Source organism: Lepus europaeus, chromosome 2, assembly GCF_033115175.1.
Source record: "Lepus europaeus isolate LE1 chromosome 2, mLepTim1.pri, whole genome shotgun sequence".
Lineage (NCBI taxonomy): Eukaryota > Metazoa > Chordata > Mammalia > Lagomorpha > Leporidae > Lepus > Lepus europaeus.
Window position 1 is genome coordinate 172,728,875 of NC_084828.1, and position 16,098 is coordinate 172,744,972.

Below are 16,098 nucleotides of genomic sequence, written 5' to 3' on the forward strand. Positions count from 1 at the left end.
TGCCCTCGCCACTCCCGCGGTGGCCGCTCGGCCCCGCCCCGGAGCCGCCCCCTGCCGCCCCCTTCCCGGGCGGGCGAGCCCCAGGTGGCAGTGGCGGCCGAGCGCGGTGGCCGGCGAGGTGGGCGCGGGCGCGGCGGGGAGCCCGGGAGCAGGGCCCTGGGCCGGGGCGCGGCCGGAGGAGGGCGCGCCGGCGCCTCGGCGAGGATGGGAGTCCCCGGCACCCGCGGCTGAGCGCGCGGCGGGCAGTGCGCACGAGGAGGGCGAGCCTGCTGTTCCTCCGGGAGCCCAACACCGTTCCCGCGCGGCCACGATGATCCCTCCGAGCGGCGTGGACGGGCTGCCCAAGGAGCCGGCGAGCGCCCAGCAGCCGCCCTCTCCCGCGTCCACCAGCAGCCAGGAATCCAAGGTACCGCGCGCACTTGCCCCGAAAAGAACCCAAACTCACTCTCCTCTCCCTCTCCCCAGCCACCTTTGCCTCCTCCGACCCGGCGCGGGCGTCCGGGCTCAGACGTGTCCCTCGTTGGGCCGGGGCTGCAGGACCATCCCTCCCCTGAGGGCTCCCTGCGAACCACCCCGGACCGCATCCCCGGGGCCCCAGCCTCCTGGCGCGCGCAGACCGGAGCCCAGCACACGCGGCGGCAGCTCTCGTTGACTCCGGGTGCACAGATCCATTTCTTGGGGGTTTCGGGGATTCTGTGCTTTGAACCTGCTTGTAGCCAAAGCATGTGTAGGTGGGTATTAGGCGGCGGCTCCTGGAGGCTAAGGGATGGAGACAGCCGAGGGTACTGGGCCAGCCAGGGTGTGGGAATCCCAAGGGGCTCGGAACAGGACTCATCCCTAACTTTAGCTGCTGCTGGTTTCTAAAAAAAAAACCAACTAGGCAGAAGGAAGTAGTGCGTTCACGAGAAAGTTGATGTTCCTCTTGTGGAAGTTGATAGGACTCCAAGAACTCACCCTTGCATGGCAGTTAAGGCTAACACATGCGCACGAAACCAACCCTGCCGCAGCCCTTCTCTGTCACTATTCTGCTTCCTCTGAAGCTCGCTGGGGGCCAGGCACATGTTTGGAAATCTTGGAAGAGGATCAAGTGAAATGTGGCTGCTCGCGGTGCGGTGCCAAATGACAACTCAGCCTGGAGTGGAAAGATGGAGCTGGCCGGTTACAGGCAGCCTCGGGAGTGCGGGGCTCCTGGTGGAGGGAGGACAGGTTGCTCTGGACTGTGAGGCAGTCTCCAAGGAGCAGAACAGGCAAGGTGGATGGCAGTGTGGAGGGCAGGTCACTAGGGGCAAGGAAAGGCAAGCCGGTGTCTCCAGGTCTCTGCGGCCTCGGTGGCTCTGGGAGGCCCTGTGATGCTGACTTGGTTCCCTGCATATCTCCTGAAGTTACTCAACCACAGTAATCTGACTCGGAGAGCATTGCATTTTTTAAAATTTCTTCTTTTTCTGGTTATCACTGGCTGTCTGACCCCAGGACATGTGTATGTCAGATTTCCCCAAACTTAGTCGCAAATGAGGACAAAAGCCCCTAGCTTCCAGAATCCTTGTGAGGAACAGGTGAGATGACCCCGTGTCCATCCATCAGTGTGTATCCTTTTCCTTCTGATGCAAGGAGATGGAATCCACTCCAAAGCAGTGGCACCATCCACACGTGCACGCCCTTTCTTGCATCTGGAAGTTTCTAGGTGTCTCAGTGTCTCTACCATGGAGCACCCGTCAGTCCCTGAAGTGATGTGAGTTGTAGCGGTCATTGCAAAGGTGATCTGCAAAGAACTCAAGGGTGAAAGTGGTGTTAGACTTTTTGAACCAGGACTGTTGCCCAGCAGTAGGTGTGTTCTGAAAAGGGCTTAGCATTTGGGTAGCAGCGGCATGGTTCAGACACCCAGTATGAGTCTGCTATTTATAGATGTCCTGATGTACATTATTTGGCAAAGTAAACGCCTCCTATGTAATGCCCATAATGAGCCACCAGTTAATCCGAATTGTGGTGTTGGATATGCGCAGGCCAGTGTTTTCTCCATGTGGTCTATACACCTGCTCTGTAGTTTACACATTCCTAAATTTGCTGTCGTGGCTTTGATGATATTAGAGTAGATGAGCTACGGGGGGCACGTGAGCCCCAGGAAATGGAATGCAAAATCATCGTGCGCCTGGATGTAAATTTTTCTTGGCTGAGCATTCAAGATATTCTCAGAGGGACCATGCCTCTCAAGAGACGCTTACATGCTGGTGTGGAAGAAGGTGCAGGGTGGTGTGCAATAGGGGCAGAGGAAGGCTCTATTCTGTGCGAGGAAGGCCATGTTTTGAAGCTCGGTGGTGTTTACGAAGATCCAGGTGAGGAAATGTGAACAATAGAGTGGTCATCATTCCAGCCTCCTCTCGGGACAGATGGCCGTGTTTGTCAAATACATACCCTTCAAAATAACCGAGAGTGAATTCCAAATGTGTCACCACAAAAAATGGCAAGTAAGTGAGGGGATGGCTATGTTAATTAGCCCAAATTATTTAATCAATCCACATTGTACACCTATATCAAAACATAAATGTGATTTAATTATGATTTGCCAGTTAAAGGGACAGGCATCATTCACACCCTACTGGGCATTAAACTTTCTCAATGTTTTTTAATTTCTTACTTTCTTTAGAAATTTTTCCTTGTGTAGATAACACTCTTTGTAGATATTTGAAAAGTCCAGACAACGACAAAGAAAAAAATGATAGTGTTTTGATCTAGAACTTATGTATGTTTTCCTCCACACTTATGTTTACATAGTTGGGAGAACCACAGTGAGCATCTGTAAGTCAGGTGCAACTGTAACCTTCACCTTAGATGTTGGTTGTGGTATTTTCTGGCTAGGGTAATAGGAGCTCAGAAAGGCGAGGCAGCTTACCCTAGACTGTAGCCAGTTAAATGACACAGGCAGGACAGGGACGCAAGCAGGCTGGTTCTGGAACCCAGGCTCTCAACCACCCAGCACCTGCCTTCCACACTGGTACAGTCTTCCTTCCTCCCTTTTTCCCTTGGCGTCCTAAGAATTTTGCAAGTCATTTGCAACATGGTTTGTGTCTCATCTTCAGAAACCTTTGTAAATACAGTGAGCCACATTACATACTAAATGATTCATGGCTGATACTCTTCCAGTTTCTTTGTGTTTGGTTTTGCTACGATTTCCTCTAAAAGTAAACTTATGGAAGTAATTAAATGGAATATCACAGAATCATCTGGGAAATGGGGCCACACCACACCCTCCAGTCCAGAAGCTGCAATAAGAAAGGAATAAGTGATCCGAATTCTTTGCAGACTCTTTGAAATGCTAAATCACAGAACATTAAAATTGGAACCATTAGAGATCATCTACTGTGGGCATTTTTAAATCATGGACTTTTATTTTGTATAAGTGTTTTATTAGAGAAAACATCATTACATACAAAAGTAAACAGGGTAGAGAACTCTTGTGGACCTAATGCCCCAGCTTCAGGAACTGTCAACTGATGGACAGCATTGTTTTACTTACTACTGCCACCACACCCTCCCCGGGATCACTTTAAAGAAAATCCCAGGCATCAAATCATTATTTCATCCCTAAATATTTCAGGTTACAGCTCTAGAAGATAAGGGCTCTTCATAGAAACATGACTATGGTCTCATTAGTACGTGTTCCAGGGTTTTTTTTCTGTATTTTTTTAATCGAGGGTCAATAAACTCTTTGGAAGTCTTTCAATGCTAGTCAGAGCTAGCATTTAAAGTTGTACATCATCTGGGGGAAAGGATTCATAACTTATACCTGATCCTTAAAAGGGTGTATATCCATCAAAGATTATTTCAATCTCAATCTCTCTCTCCCTCTCTCTCCCCACCCCATCTCCCCCTTTTCCCTGTCTCCCTCTGAAATTGGCCTCCAAAGATAGCCAGTGGATATCCCAGAAGTTACCTCAGAAAATTACTATAAGTACCAGCAGTGATAAGGTTTAACATAATTGTGGTTTTTCTTTTTCCTGAAATTAGTTCAATTAAAAAGTTTGAATGCCACTGGCATAACACACTGTTCTATCTTTCCATTAAGTATTCCAGAAAGAACACAGCCTATTTTCTAAGGACTTGACAGAGATCATTGAATACAAAGAAGAATTTCATGTTTCATTATCCCTTACTCCAATGAATGTCTTCCCTCCTATTTAGAAAGCTTGCCAGGTTTGAGTGTTCGAGTTTGCTATGAGTATTCTTATCTTTCACTTGTAAAATCCAAGGCCACATTTCCACAATCTGGAGGAATTACAGGTTTTGAGGCCTAATAGACAAGAATTCAGATCCCTTCTCGTCACTTGCCATCCATGTGACCCTGGGCAGGTTGCCTGATGCTCCAAGTCTCAGTCTCTCATCTCTAGAATGGGGATGCTACTCTGATAAAAGGCTTACATTTTTTCCTTCTTAAGACAGAAATCTTCACTGTGCTTGAATTTGTTAATCACCTCCACAGTTGTGTTTTTTGCATCCCACTTTCAAAGTTATGGAGGCATTCTCCCATATTACTTCCCACAAGTGTTATTATTTTACCTCTCATAGGTACAGCTACAATCCATGTGGAGCTGCCATTTTGGTAGTGTGAGATAGGGGTCAAGATTCATTTACTTTATTCTTTTTTAAAGTTGATTTATTTATTTGAAAGTCAGAGTTACAAAGAGGCAGAGGCAGAGACAGAGAAAGAAGTCTTCCATTCACTAGTTCATTCCCCAAATGGCTCCAACAGCAAGAGCTGGACCAATCTGAAACCAGGAGCCAGGAACTTCTTCTGGGTCTCCCATGTGGGTGCAGGGCCCCAAGGACTTGGGCCATCTTCTACTGCTTCTCTGCCAAAACAGAGAGCTGGATGGGAAGTGAAACAGCTGGGACTTGAACTGGCACCCATATGGAATGATGGCACTGCAGGCAGTGGCTTTACCCACTATGCCACAGCGCCAGACCCCTCGAGATTCTTTTTTGATACCACCACTAATGCACTAATCAACTTGACAATGTAGAAGTTTCTATTCTGCTCTGTTGATCTACACTTGTAACAAAACGACTTTGCTAAATGTAATGGTTTTATTTAGAAAGTCTTGATATCTGAGTATGTCTTAAAGCTATGCTCTTCTTTTTTCAAATTATTTTTTATTATTTTTGGCTCTTTGCGTATCCTCATGCATTTTAGAATCATGTGATCAATTTCCACCAAAACTACATGCTGGGGGTTGGACTGGAATGCACTGACTCTATCAGTCCATTTGGAGAGAATACATATTTATGACATTCAGTCTTCAAATAACATATCCCACTCTAGAATGTTTACTTTTGCCAGAAATGCCAGGCTGAGCGTCTGTCAAGTACCCCAAGACATCAGAACTGTGTTACTATTTCAGTGTAGGGGTTCCCAGATCCGTTCTTATGGGAAATTGAGCTTCACATCTAGGCATCTATGAAGAGGGATGTCCATGATTATGAATTTCAAGGGAAGTGTTTACTTATTTAGATATTTGTACTTATTTGTCCATCTTAAGTCTAAGCTAAGATTTCATTGTCATCAACCTGAGTTGGTATTTTGTTTCTAGTCCATTCTTTCTTTTCCAAAACTCACTGCATATAGTCATCAAAACTTAACCCCCTAAGGTGTTTGGTTTTTCCACTTGATAAAATGTTCACAACATACAGTTTGTCATTTTGACTATTTTAAGTCCTGTTCTTTGGCATTAAGTACATTCATGCCATTCTGCAAACCTAACCACCGTTCACCTCCAGAAGTCTTGGATCATCCTGCACTGAAACCCTGTACTCCTTCAACACTAATTTGCTATCCTCCACTTTCCCCGGTCCCTGGTCACCATCATTCCACACTTTGTCCGTATTAATCTGGGTCCTCTAAATACCTCGCAGAGGAGGAATCCTATGGAATCTGTCCATTTGTGACTGACATATTACACTCGCAGAATGTCTTCAAAATTCTTTCTCTTTGCAGCACGTATCAGAATCCTGTTGTTTTTAAAGCTGAATAATATTCCATTGTATGTCTATACCACATGTTCTTTAGCTGTTCATTTGTTGATGGACACTTAGTTTGCTTCTACCTTTTGGCTGTTACAAATAGTGCTGCTATGCAAGTGGGCACTCAACATCCGCTCAGATTCTGCTGTCGTTTTTTTGAATGTACAGCCAGAACTGGAATGGCTGGGTGATGCACTCTGCTCATTCTGCGGTGTTTTCTCACCATGTTCCATAGTGGCTATACCATTTTACATGCCCACCAGGGTTCCAGTGGCTCCACATACTCTGTGGAGCTGTTTTATTGTTCCTAGTAGGAGACAGTATCTCACTGTGGTATTTATTTGTTTTTCTGTAATGGCTGGGATGTTGCGCATCTTTTCATGCACTTATAAGTCACGGCATATCTTTAGGAAAATGTCTATCAAGCCCTTTACTCATTGTTTTAGTTGTTACCTGTCCTTGAGCTGTAGGATCATGGGCGTTGAAACTCACAAATTTGAAGGACAAGGAAGGATTGGATTTTATTAGTATTTTGATTACGTTCAGTCACTAGGAAGAATTATCTTTAATTCTTTCTAAATTTGTTTTCTTTTATAAATTATCTATGTCCTCCATTTTAATAATATCCATCTATTTTTCTATTTTAAAATCCTTTTAAACATTAAACCAATGATATTTCATAGACATTATAAGCATTTTCCAAGATTGCAATACGTTTTTATTTTGTTTATTATATTTCAACATAGATTTCTTTTTTATGGGGCTAAAAGTGTCAGATTTATTTACCTTTGATTTCTTCATTTATACTTAGATAGCAGAGAAACATTAACTTGTGTTTTTCTCTAGATTCTTAATATACACTTTTTATTTTTATCACTTTAATCCATCTGGAATTTATGTCATTATGTAGTATGAAAGAAATAAATTTTTTTCCAAGTGAGTAATCAGTGTTTTTAAACCATTTGTTGAATAATGTTCCCTTTTTCACTTATTTGAAATGTTACACTTATTATGTAATAAATGGTAATATGTACTAGGTTCTCTTTTAGTCATCTGTTACATTCTAATGATTTAAATTTTATTTTTTCATTTATTACTGGAATGTACTTTTGCATTGCTGTTAAAATGCTTACTTATTCGAGCTTTATAATAGATTTTAATTGCATAATAAAGTACTCTCTTGAGAGTTTATTTATCTGCATTTTTCATTTTTCTATCAAGTTATAAAAATATTTTGAAAGTGAAAGTGATTGCATGAGACCTTTAAAATCATTTTAGTAAAACTTTTAAATCATGAAATTTTTCATTGAGAATGCAATATATGTGTTCCATTACTGAAATTTCTTTTATGCTTCTCATAAACGCTTGGGAACTTTCTTCAAATATTTGCTGTCCAGTTATCTGTTAGCTATTTCCTGGTTGTTCTACTCCATTCAGGCTGCTATAATAAAATACCATTCACTGAGTGACTTGTAAACAACAGAATGTATTTCTACGGTTTTTGAGGTGGGGAAGATAATATCAAAGCACAAACAGATCTGGTGTCCAGTGAGGACCCACTTCCTGGTTGATGGACGGTTCTTTCCAGCTGTCTCTTTGCCTGGTGCAGGGGCACGGCAGCTCCCTGCGCCTCTTCGGAAGGGCCAAATCCCATTCATGAGCACTCTGCGCATGACCTACTCACCTCCCATAGGGATTGGGCTCCAACAAATGAATTTTGGGAGAACACAAACACTAAGCACTTGGAGTGACTTTGTGGACCTTCTCTTTTATCTGAGAGAGTCTTTAATCATTTTTGGGAAGTTGAAATTAAAAGGTAATCCAATTTTCCATGACCTATTGAAGTTCCTTGGTATTTTCTAACTATGGTAGGTGGCACATGGGAAGTTCAGTTTTCTATTAATTTTATAATCTCTTAGATTCTATTTTTATTTATTAGTAAACAAATACACCATAGAAGGCATAAAAAAAGCAATTGGTATATGAAAAGGTGTTCAACATCACTAATCATCAGGGAAATGCCAATTAAAACCACTTTGAGCCCTCATCTAACACCTGTAAGGATGGCTGTAATGGAAAATCAAGATGTAACACGCCACCAACTGTGTTGGCAGGATGAAGACTGGTATAGCCATTATGGAAAACAGCACGGACATTCTTGAAGAAATTAAGAAAAAAACTACTCTACAACCCAGCAATCACTCTTCTGGATGTATACACAAAAGATTAAATCACGACCTCATGAAGATATTTGAACTCCCATGTTCATGGCAGCATTATTCACAAAGGCCAAGATACGGAAACAACCTATATCCCTATCATCAAACAAAAGGAAGAATAAAATGTGAAATACATACATACATGTGTATGTGTGTGTAATCTTCACTAGAAAATTCAGCTTCTGAAATGAAAATCTTGGGGCTAGCGTTGTAGCGTAGCAGGTAAAGCCTCCACCTGCAACTTGGCATCCTGTATGAGCGCCTGCTGGAGTCTCAGCTGTTCCATTTCCCTTCCTGCTCCCTTCTAATGTACCTGGGCAAAGCAGCAGAAGATCCGCAAGTGTCGGTTCCCTGCCACCCATGTGGGAGATCTGCGTAGAAATCTAGGCTCCTGACTTTGGCCTACCCCAGACCCCGCCACTGGGCCATTTGGGGAGTGAACCAATGGATGGAAGATCTCTCTCTCTCTCCCCCTCTCTCCCTCTCTCTCTCTCTCTCCCGCCTCCCTTTGTGACTCAGCTCTTAAAACAAACAAAATAAATCTTTAAAAAAACCAATAATACAAAATGAAGATCTGCCACTTGCCACAGCATAGGTGGACCTGAAACAGAGTATCAAATGGTGGCTACCACTGGGGCAGTGGGCAGGGTGAGCCCAGGGAACAGGGAGACGCAGGTCAAAGGATGCATAATAGCAGATACCTAGGATGGACAGATCTTGAGATCTGATGCAAAACACGAGGTTTAAAGTTAATAACATTGAATTGGATTTGGAATTTTTGTTAGATTTTGGCTGCTACTGTCGCAAGAAAAGTGACTGTGTGAGATGATAAATATGCTAATCTAACCTACTTCACTGTTGTAACCGTTGTGCTGTCTATATGTGTCCTACAGCTTCATGTTGTGAACCTCAAAGATAAACATATTTTAAGAAGTAATCAAATTTTAAAAATTACACAGTTGCTTACTGGTTCAGAGAACAGACATGACTATTCAAAGCCCACTGTACCACTCCCTTCCCTACCTGGAGCTTGGCTGTGCTTTTTTGTAAAATAAGAGTAATAGTTCACTCAGCAGCCTTGCCCGAGTTGTATTTTTAGTGTGTGCTAAGTGCTCATCACAGTGCCAGCAGGCAACTACTAATACTTGATGACCCTAACATCTACAACAACAGTTGTGGCCCTGTCACTCTATTTCTGTTTTGGGGGCAGCATACGGAATGTGGTGGGTTGGAACAGGGAGTCATTACACTGAACTCCCAAATACAGTAAGTATTAGTGGAGGCGTCGGGTTGGTAGCTGACCTGCTTTGTATGGCACTGCCGTTTTGCTGCAGGTGTCACTGTGCAGTGTTGGTACTGGAGTGGTCTTTAGCTCTTCTGTGTACCACCAGCCACTGGGGAAGCCACTGCAAGTCTCTTTGCAGTCTCGGGAAAATCATGTGGTGCACAGCAAAGTCAACTTCAAGACAAATCCACTTCCAACCAAATCATTCCTTAAGTCTCCTTTCTACACAAATTCCAGACGTCCCACTCATGTTCACCATTCAACTGAGACAGGCTTTCTTCTGTTAAACATAGGTAATGCTTCCAGCTTACTAAAAATTTCCATCAAGAATGGATGTGGAATTGTTTCAAATGACTTTTTGGCAAGTAGTGAAGCAATCATGTGATTTTTTTTTTTGGCCTTTGGCCTCCTTATCTGATGGATTATATTATTAGATATCCTATTATTAAACTCTTCTGACATTCCTGGAACAAGTCCTACATGGCCATGGGGACTTTCTTTTTATAACTTATAGATTTCGATTGCCCATGCTTTATAATTTTTACATGTACATACATAAAGGACATTGTTTTGTAACTAGTACCTTCATGTTCTTGGTCAAGTTTTACTTTTAAGGATATGACAAGTTTTAAAAAATTATTTGGGAAGATATCCATGGAAGTTTCTGTTATTTTCTGTAGAACAATTTACAGAGCTGAAAACATTTTTTTTTTTCATTTTTTATTCTCTTCTTTTTTTTCTACGTTGGCTTGCGTCAGATTCATTACTTTGCATTCTTCCACCCAAAAAAAGTGCCTTTCATTTAAACCTTCACATTTCTGGCTGAGTTACATTAACATACCTCTGAGACCTTCCTTCAGTCTCACCCCAGCTTCGCTCTCTCCAGCTGGCTTCCTGTGAGGGTTCCTCTGGTGGATACCCCCTTCTGTAGTTTTTCATTTTTAAATGCTATATATTTGTATTTATTTCAAAGGCAGAAAGAGACAGAGAGACAAAGATGGTCAGAGAGAGAACGCCCATCCTCTGATTCACTCCCAACAGCCCACAGTGCCAAACCTGAGCCAGGATAAGTCCAGGAGCCAGGAACTCCATCTAGGTCACACTCCCAGGTGAGTGGCAAGGACCCAAGTCTTTCAGTCACCATCAGTTGCCTCCCAGGTTGTACATTACCGGGAAGTCAGAATCGGAAGAAGATCCAGGACTCAAGCCCAGGTACCCCAATATGGGATGTGGGGTGTCCACCTCTGCACAAGACCCCACCCTAGTTCTCGTTTTTGTGTAACATTAGTCCCTTAGATTGCACGGTGGTGCCCACATCTCCACCTTACCAAGAGAAGGGACCCCTTGCTCCCCCCTTACATCTGTCACTGTGCTTTGGTCCCACGGCTGTTGCCATGGCAGGTCTTCTGTGGTCCTGCTGGGCACCTCTGCCTCCCCTACCCATCCTGCATACGCCGAGCCGTCTCACCCCCAGTCTCCATCATCTCTCTGGGTTTTCACTGCACTACCTCTGGCCTCTTCCTCTTACTTCACAGACTGCTTGTGACTCCCAGATCTGAATGCAAACCACACATCTCTCTTCTGAGATGTTTTCTGATGTACCGGGTCAGTATATTCACTCAACCTTTGCATAAACCCTCGATACACAAATTGTAAATCCAACCTGAACTCATCACTCCTGACTCACACGTCACCTCAGTTCTTCCTGTGTGCTCATCTATGGAGTTACCCAAGCCAGGAGACCAGCAGTCACCCTGGGTGCCGAGGGCCTGAGCAAGGAGATGCTGCTAGGAGGCAGAGCCGTCTCTCGCCTCCCATACCTGTTGCCTCTTCCTGATGGTGACTATGGCTAAAGATGTTTCAGGATCAGGGGCGGCTGTAGCCACAGTCTGAAGGACTGAGGTCAAACACAAGGAAATGAATGAAGTGCAAGTATCCAGGATGCCCTGAGCTCCCGGGAATGCCACTGCTGCCTTGCACTCTGGATGAGCACCAGGGAGAAGGAAAAGAGGCCCAGGAGTTCGGTGTGTTCCTGACAAGACCCCACATTCCCTCCCCAGATCAAACGCTGTCTGTTTTATCAGAACAAGGTGGCTTGCAGAGCTGGGAGAAGAACCCTACCACCCGCCTTTCCCCCATGGCTCAGTCACCAGAGCGGGGCCCTTCCTCCCTCACAGGTTCACTTCCACACAGGTCTGCACAGCTGCTCGTCTGCTAACCCAGCCTGCCAAGGCTCAGTCCTCCCTGCCCTGCCCGCTGGAGTTCACTGCTCCGCAAAATCCTCTCTGCCCTCCACTTCTCTCTGACTCCTGGTCCTTCCCTCTGGCCTTGAAAGCTGGTGGCTTTTTCCTCCTTCACCAGCCTGGCAGTTGGGGCAGTGGCCTTCCTGCTGTTTCCAGATCGTCGTTCCTCCCTAAACCAACGCCATGCTGCCAGCCTCCTCTACCCATTGTCTTTAGCAGTCACCTACCAACTCCAGGTGACTCTCCTTTCTCTGTGGTGGTGGAGGCCGGATCACCCTGATTGAGGCCAACCCCACTCCTGTCATAATCCGTGGCAGCTGTCACCCAGTAGATGCCTCTTCCAAATGCCCCAATTTTCAATCCTTGCACTTTTCCCCTCTAATAATCTCGTCATGCACCCTCTTGCATGGCAACCACCCACTTTTGTGAGCATTCCCAAGACTCTGTCTGTGCAAGTACTGCACCCACTCCAAAATCTCCCTTTCAAGCTTTCCCTGTGTGGCCACATCTAATAACCTGATGTCTTCCCACCTGCTCCCCTGTGGCACTATTGTTCCAATAGTATTGCAGCCTCACCAGCACATAACATCCACCAAATCCATACACTTTCCACCTTTACCATCTTTTCCATCTCGGCCACGTTGGGTTCCCTTTTCCATCACTGCAGTTACTCCCTTGTAAATACCTTCAACTTCCTTGCTCCTCTGTCCCTTTGTTCAAAGCCACCCAGAGAAATTCAACCCTCCCTCCAGTGGATTTCCCATCTACTCTGTGCCTGTGCTCCTGGGGACGTAGAGAAGACAGGTGACAAACAAGAATGGTGCCTGTGTGGAACATGGACTGCTATGGCCTGTGTTTGTATCCAACATTCGTATGTTGGAACCCTAATCTCCAATGTGATGGGCTGTGGATATGGACCTTTGGAGATAAGGAGGTTGTGAAGGCAGAAGCCTCGTGACGGGATTGGTGCTCAGAAGAACAGATAGGAGAGAGCTTGTGCCCGTCTCCCCCATGGCAGCAGACAGCAAGAAAGCAGCCGTCTGTGAACGTGGAGGAGGGCCCTCCCCAAGAAAGCCTCCCTTCAGGCTTCCAGCTTCTTGAACTGTGAGAAATCAGGGTGTGATATCCTTGTCACAGCAGCTCAAACTAACTGGAAGTGTGAGCAGAAAGGATTCTGGGAAAAGGTGACTTTTGAGTCAGGTGCCCAAGTGCAGAGCCTCGGGAGCCCTGTGAAGATCTGGGGTAAGAGGACAATGGAGAGAGGCCTAGGAAAGGGCTCAACGGGGGCAAAAACGCGCATTTTCAAAGATGCTAAAGTAATCTCAGGTGCCTGTTACTGAGCGAACAACAGGAAGAATGACAGGAGGTGACTTCAGAAAGCTAACCTCATCTCCAGAGGGCTGAGCCCTAGGGCTAGATCTGTACCATCCTCTATGGTAGCCAGTAGCTGCATATGACTGGTTAAATTTAAATGATTAAAGTTGTTCAGTGGTGGACATTCTTGTGCAATGGTTAAGACACTGCCTAGGATATCTATATCCCATAACAGAGGGCCTGGGTTTCAGGTCTGAAACTCCTAACTCCAGCTCACTCCTGGAACACACTCTGGAATATAGCGGGTAATGGCTCAACTGGTTGGGTCCCTACCACTCATGTAGGAAACTCAGCCCTAGCTATTGTAAGCATTTCGAGAATGACGTGGATGGATGATCTCTCTGTCATCTCTCTCTCTTGCTCGCTCTCTCTCTCTCTCTGCCTTTAAATTAAATAAAAATAAGCAAAAAATATATCATGTTTTAAATTTATTTATTTATTTACTTATTTGAAATGCAGAGTGGCAGAGAGTGAGGGAGAGAGACACAGATTTTTCCACCTGCTGGTTCAGTCCCCAGGTGCATGCAACAACTATGGCTGGGCCAGGCCAAGATCAGGTTTCCCATGCGGGTGACAGGAAACCCAAGCACTTAGATCATCATCTGCTGCCTCCCAGGCACACTAACAGGAAGCTGCTTGGGAAGTGGAGGCAGGACTCCAACCCAGGCATTCCAGTATAGGATGGGATGTCCCAACCAGCTTAAACACTGTGTCATAACCTGCTCCATAAATAACATTTTAAAGGCACAACTTTAAAGTCCATTTCTTCCTCTCCCAAATAATCGTAGTCTGAAAGCACAGTGGAAGCCCCCACCTTGAAACTTAATGAATATCATGATTTCTTTTACTTCCATTTTCAGCAGATATTGAACCAAAGTTTGAACAAGCAGGACATGCACAACTTCCGTTTACATGGAAGAGTTAATCATAATTGTATCTCTATTCATCAAACAGAGTTTTATTGAGAAATATTAGATGTGATTCCTTGGAAAAATAACTGAACATTGAAAACATAACAATAAAAATCAGATGGTACAAATATAATGAATCTTGTAAATCAGATTTATGGTTGAAAAAATGCTAGGGGTAATTTTGTACAATAATTATTAATATGCAAAATTAGTTACTAATTTTCTATTTTTTTATTTGTTTGAGAGGTAGAGTTACAGACAGAGGGAGAGACACAGAGAAAGATCTTCCATCTGCTGGTTCACTCCCCAAGTTGCTGCAATGGCCAGAGCTGGGCTGATCCAAAACATGGAGCCAGGAGCTTTTTCTGGGTCTCCCACGCAGGTGCAGGGGACCAAGCAGTTGGGCCATCTTCTACTGCTTTCCCAGTGCACTAGCAGAGAGCTGGACGGGAAAAGGACCAGCTGGGACATGAACCAGCACCCAAATGAGAAGTCAGTGGTGTAGATAGAAGTTTAGCCTACTACACTACGTGCCAGCCCCCCCACTAATTTTTCTTTAGAACATTTGCTTTGGGGGGAGCTAGCATTGTGGTATAGCAGGTTTAGCCACCACTTGGGACGGTATAATCCTACATGGGTGCTGGTTAAAGTCCTGGTTGCTCCACTTCCCATCCATCTCCTTGCTAATGCACCTGGGGAGGCAGCAGTTGAGGGACCAAGTACTAGGGCCCCTGCCACCCCTGTGAAAGACTTGGATGGAGCTCCTGGCTTCTGGCTTCAGCCTGGTCCCTGGCTGTTGCAGCCACCTGGGGAGTGAACAGTGAACCAGCCTGTGAAAGATGTCTCTCCTCCATCCCCACCTCCACCCCTCACCCCCACCCTGTCTCTTCTTCTCTGTCTCTGTCTCTTAAATAAATAGTTTTAAAAAGAAAAGAAACATTTTTTAAAGTTCCATATTTTGAGGGAAATTAGCATTTTCCCTCTCAAAGTGATATCAGAAATGACCCCCTAAAATCTATACAGAAATGTGGCCCTTAAAGTTCCCCAGAAGTGCCATCTGGGCTGCCACATAGGTTACCAGAATTTGGGGTGCCATACGATATCACCATACGCTTATTAATAAATCCCCAATATTAATAAGCCCGCGAGGGTTCTTGCCTAATATTTAGAGAAGAATTCTAAATATCGGCATAAATCAACGAAGCAGCATGGTACATTTTAGGCTTTTATTTAGTGCGAAAGGTGCACAGGAAAGTGAGGGCTTTAGTTCAGTTTACAGAGAAGGGAAAATCTGGAAACTAGGGGAGCATCCATACCAAGCAGAGAGCAGGCCAGAAGCCATGTGCAGCCAGTGCCTGGAGCTGCTATCCACCGCTTACCACCGGCAGCAAAGCAGAGGCAGAGAGACTTTGGGGTGCTCCTTGCCTTTTATATATTTCTCACAGGGGAGTGGCTTGTGGGCAGGTGGGCGCTCAGGTATGGCCAGGTAGGGCATGAAGTCACACGGGGGCGTGGCGAAGGTATCAGGTAGGGCGTGAGGTCACACAGGGGCGTGGTGAAGACGTGGTCTTCCAGCTCACAAACCTAACTGATTTTAACCTGTATGCTTGCCTACTTCAGAAGGACTAGAGGGAGCCCTCACCTGGCAGACTGCTCGGGGAGGGGAGCCATAGGATCCCAGCTCCTGATAAAGAGCTGACACGAAGATGCTGAAGCCTCTTCCTGCTGAGACGGTGGCTTGTAAATCCTTTCATAATCTAGTTCCCACTCCCTTGCTTGCAAACACAGAATAAGCCAGATGGAATTTTATTCACATATAGTAACAGAGTTGCAAATGATTTATAAATTGTGCAGCAGTTTTATTGTTTTCCTAATTTCCTTTCCCGAACTACCCAGGCTCCCTGGTTTGAATGCCAGCCTGGAGCTTTCTGCCGGTAGAAGCATTTCTCTTGCACTCGTGACTTGGTGAAGCCATGCCCTCCCGGTTCTGGTGTCTGCCTCTGAAGGTTTCCTGTCTTGTCCCACGTTCAGACCATCCCTCTTCCCAGTCTACT

At 45.1% G+C, this 16,098-nt stretch overlaps 1 protein-coding gene across 1 annotated transcript in view; it reads left to right on the forward strand.

Annotated features, from left to right (window-relative positions):
• The first annotated feature begins 310 nt into the window (after positions 1-310).
• STAC (SH3 and cysteine rich domain) overlaps positions 311-16,098 on the forward strand; it is a 138,771-nt gene continuing 122,983 nt past the window's right edge. The window contains exon 1 of the mRNA XM_062179691.1: positions 311-406. Coding sequence (XP_062035675.1) covers positions 311-406 — 96 coding nt within the window. The remainder of the gene's footprint in view (positions 407-16,098) is intronic.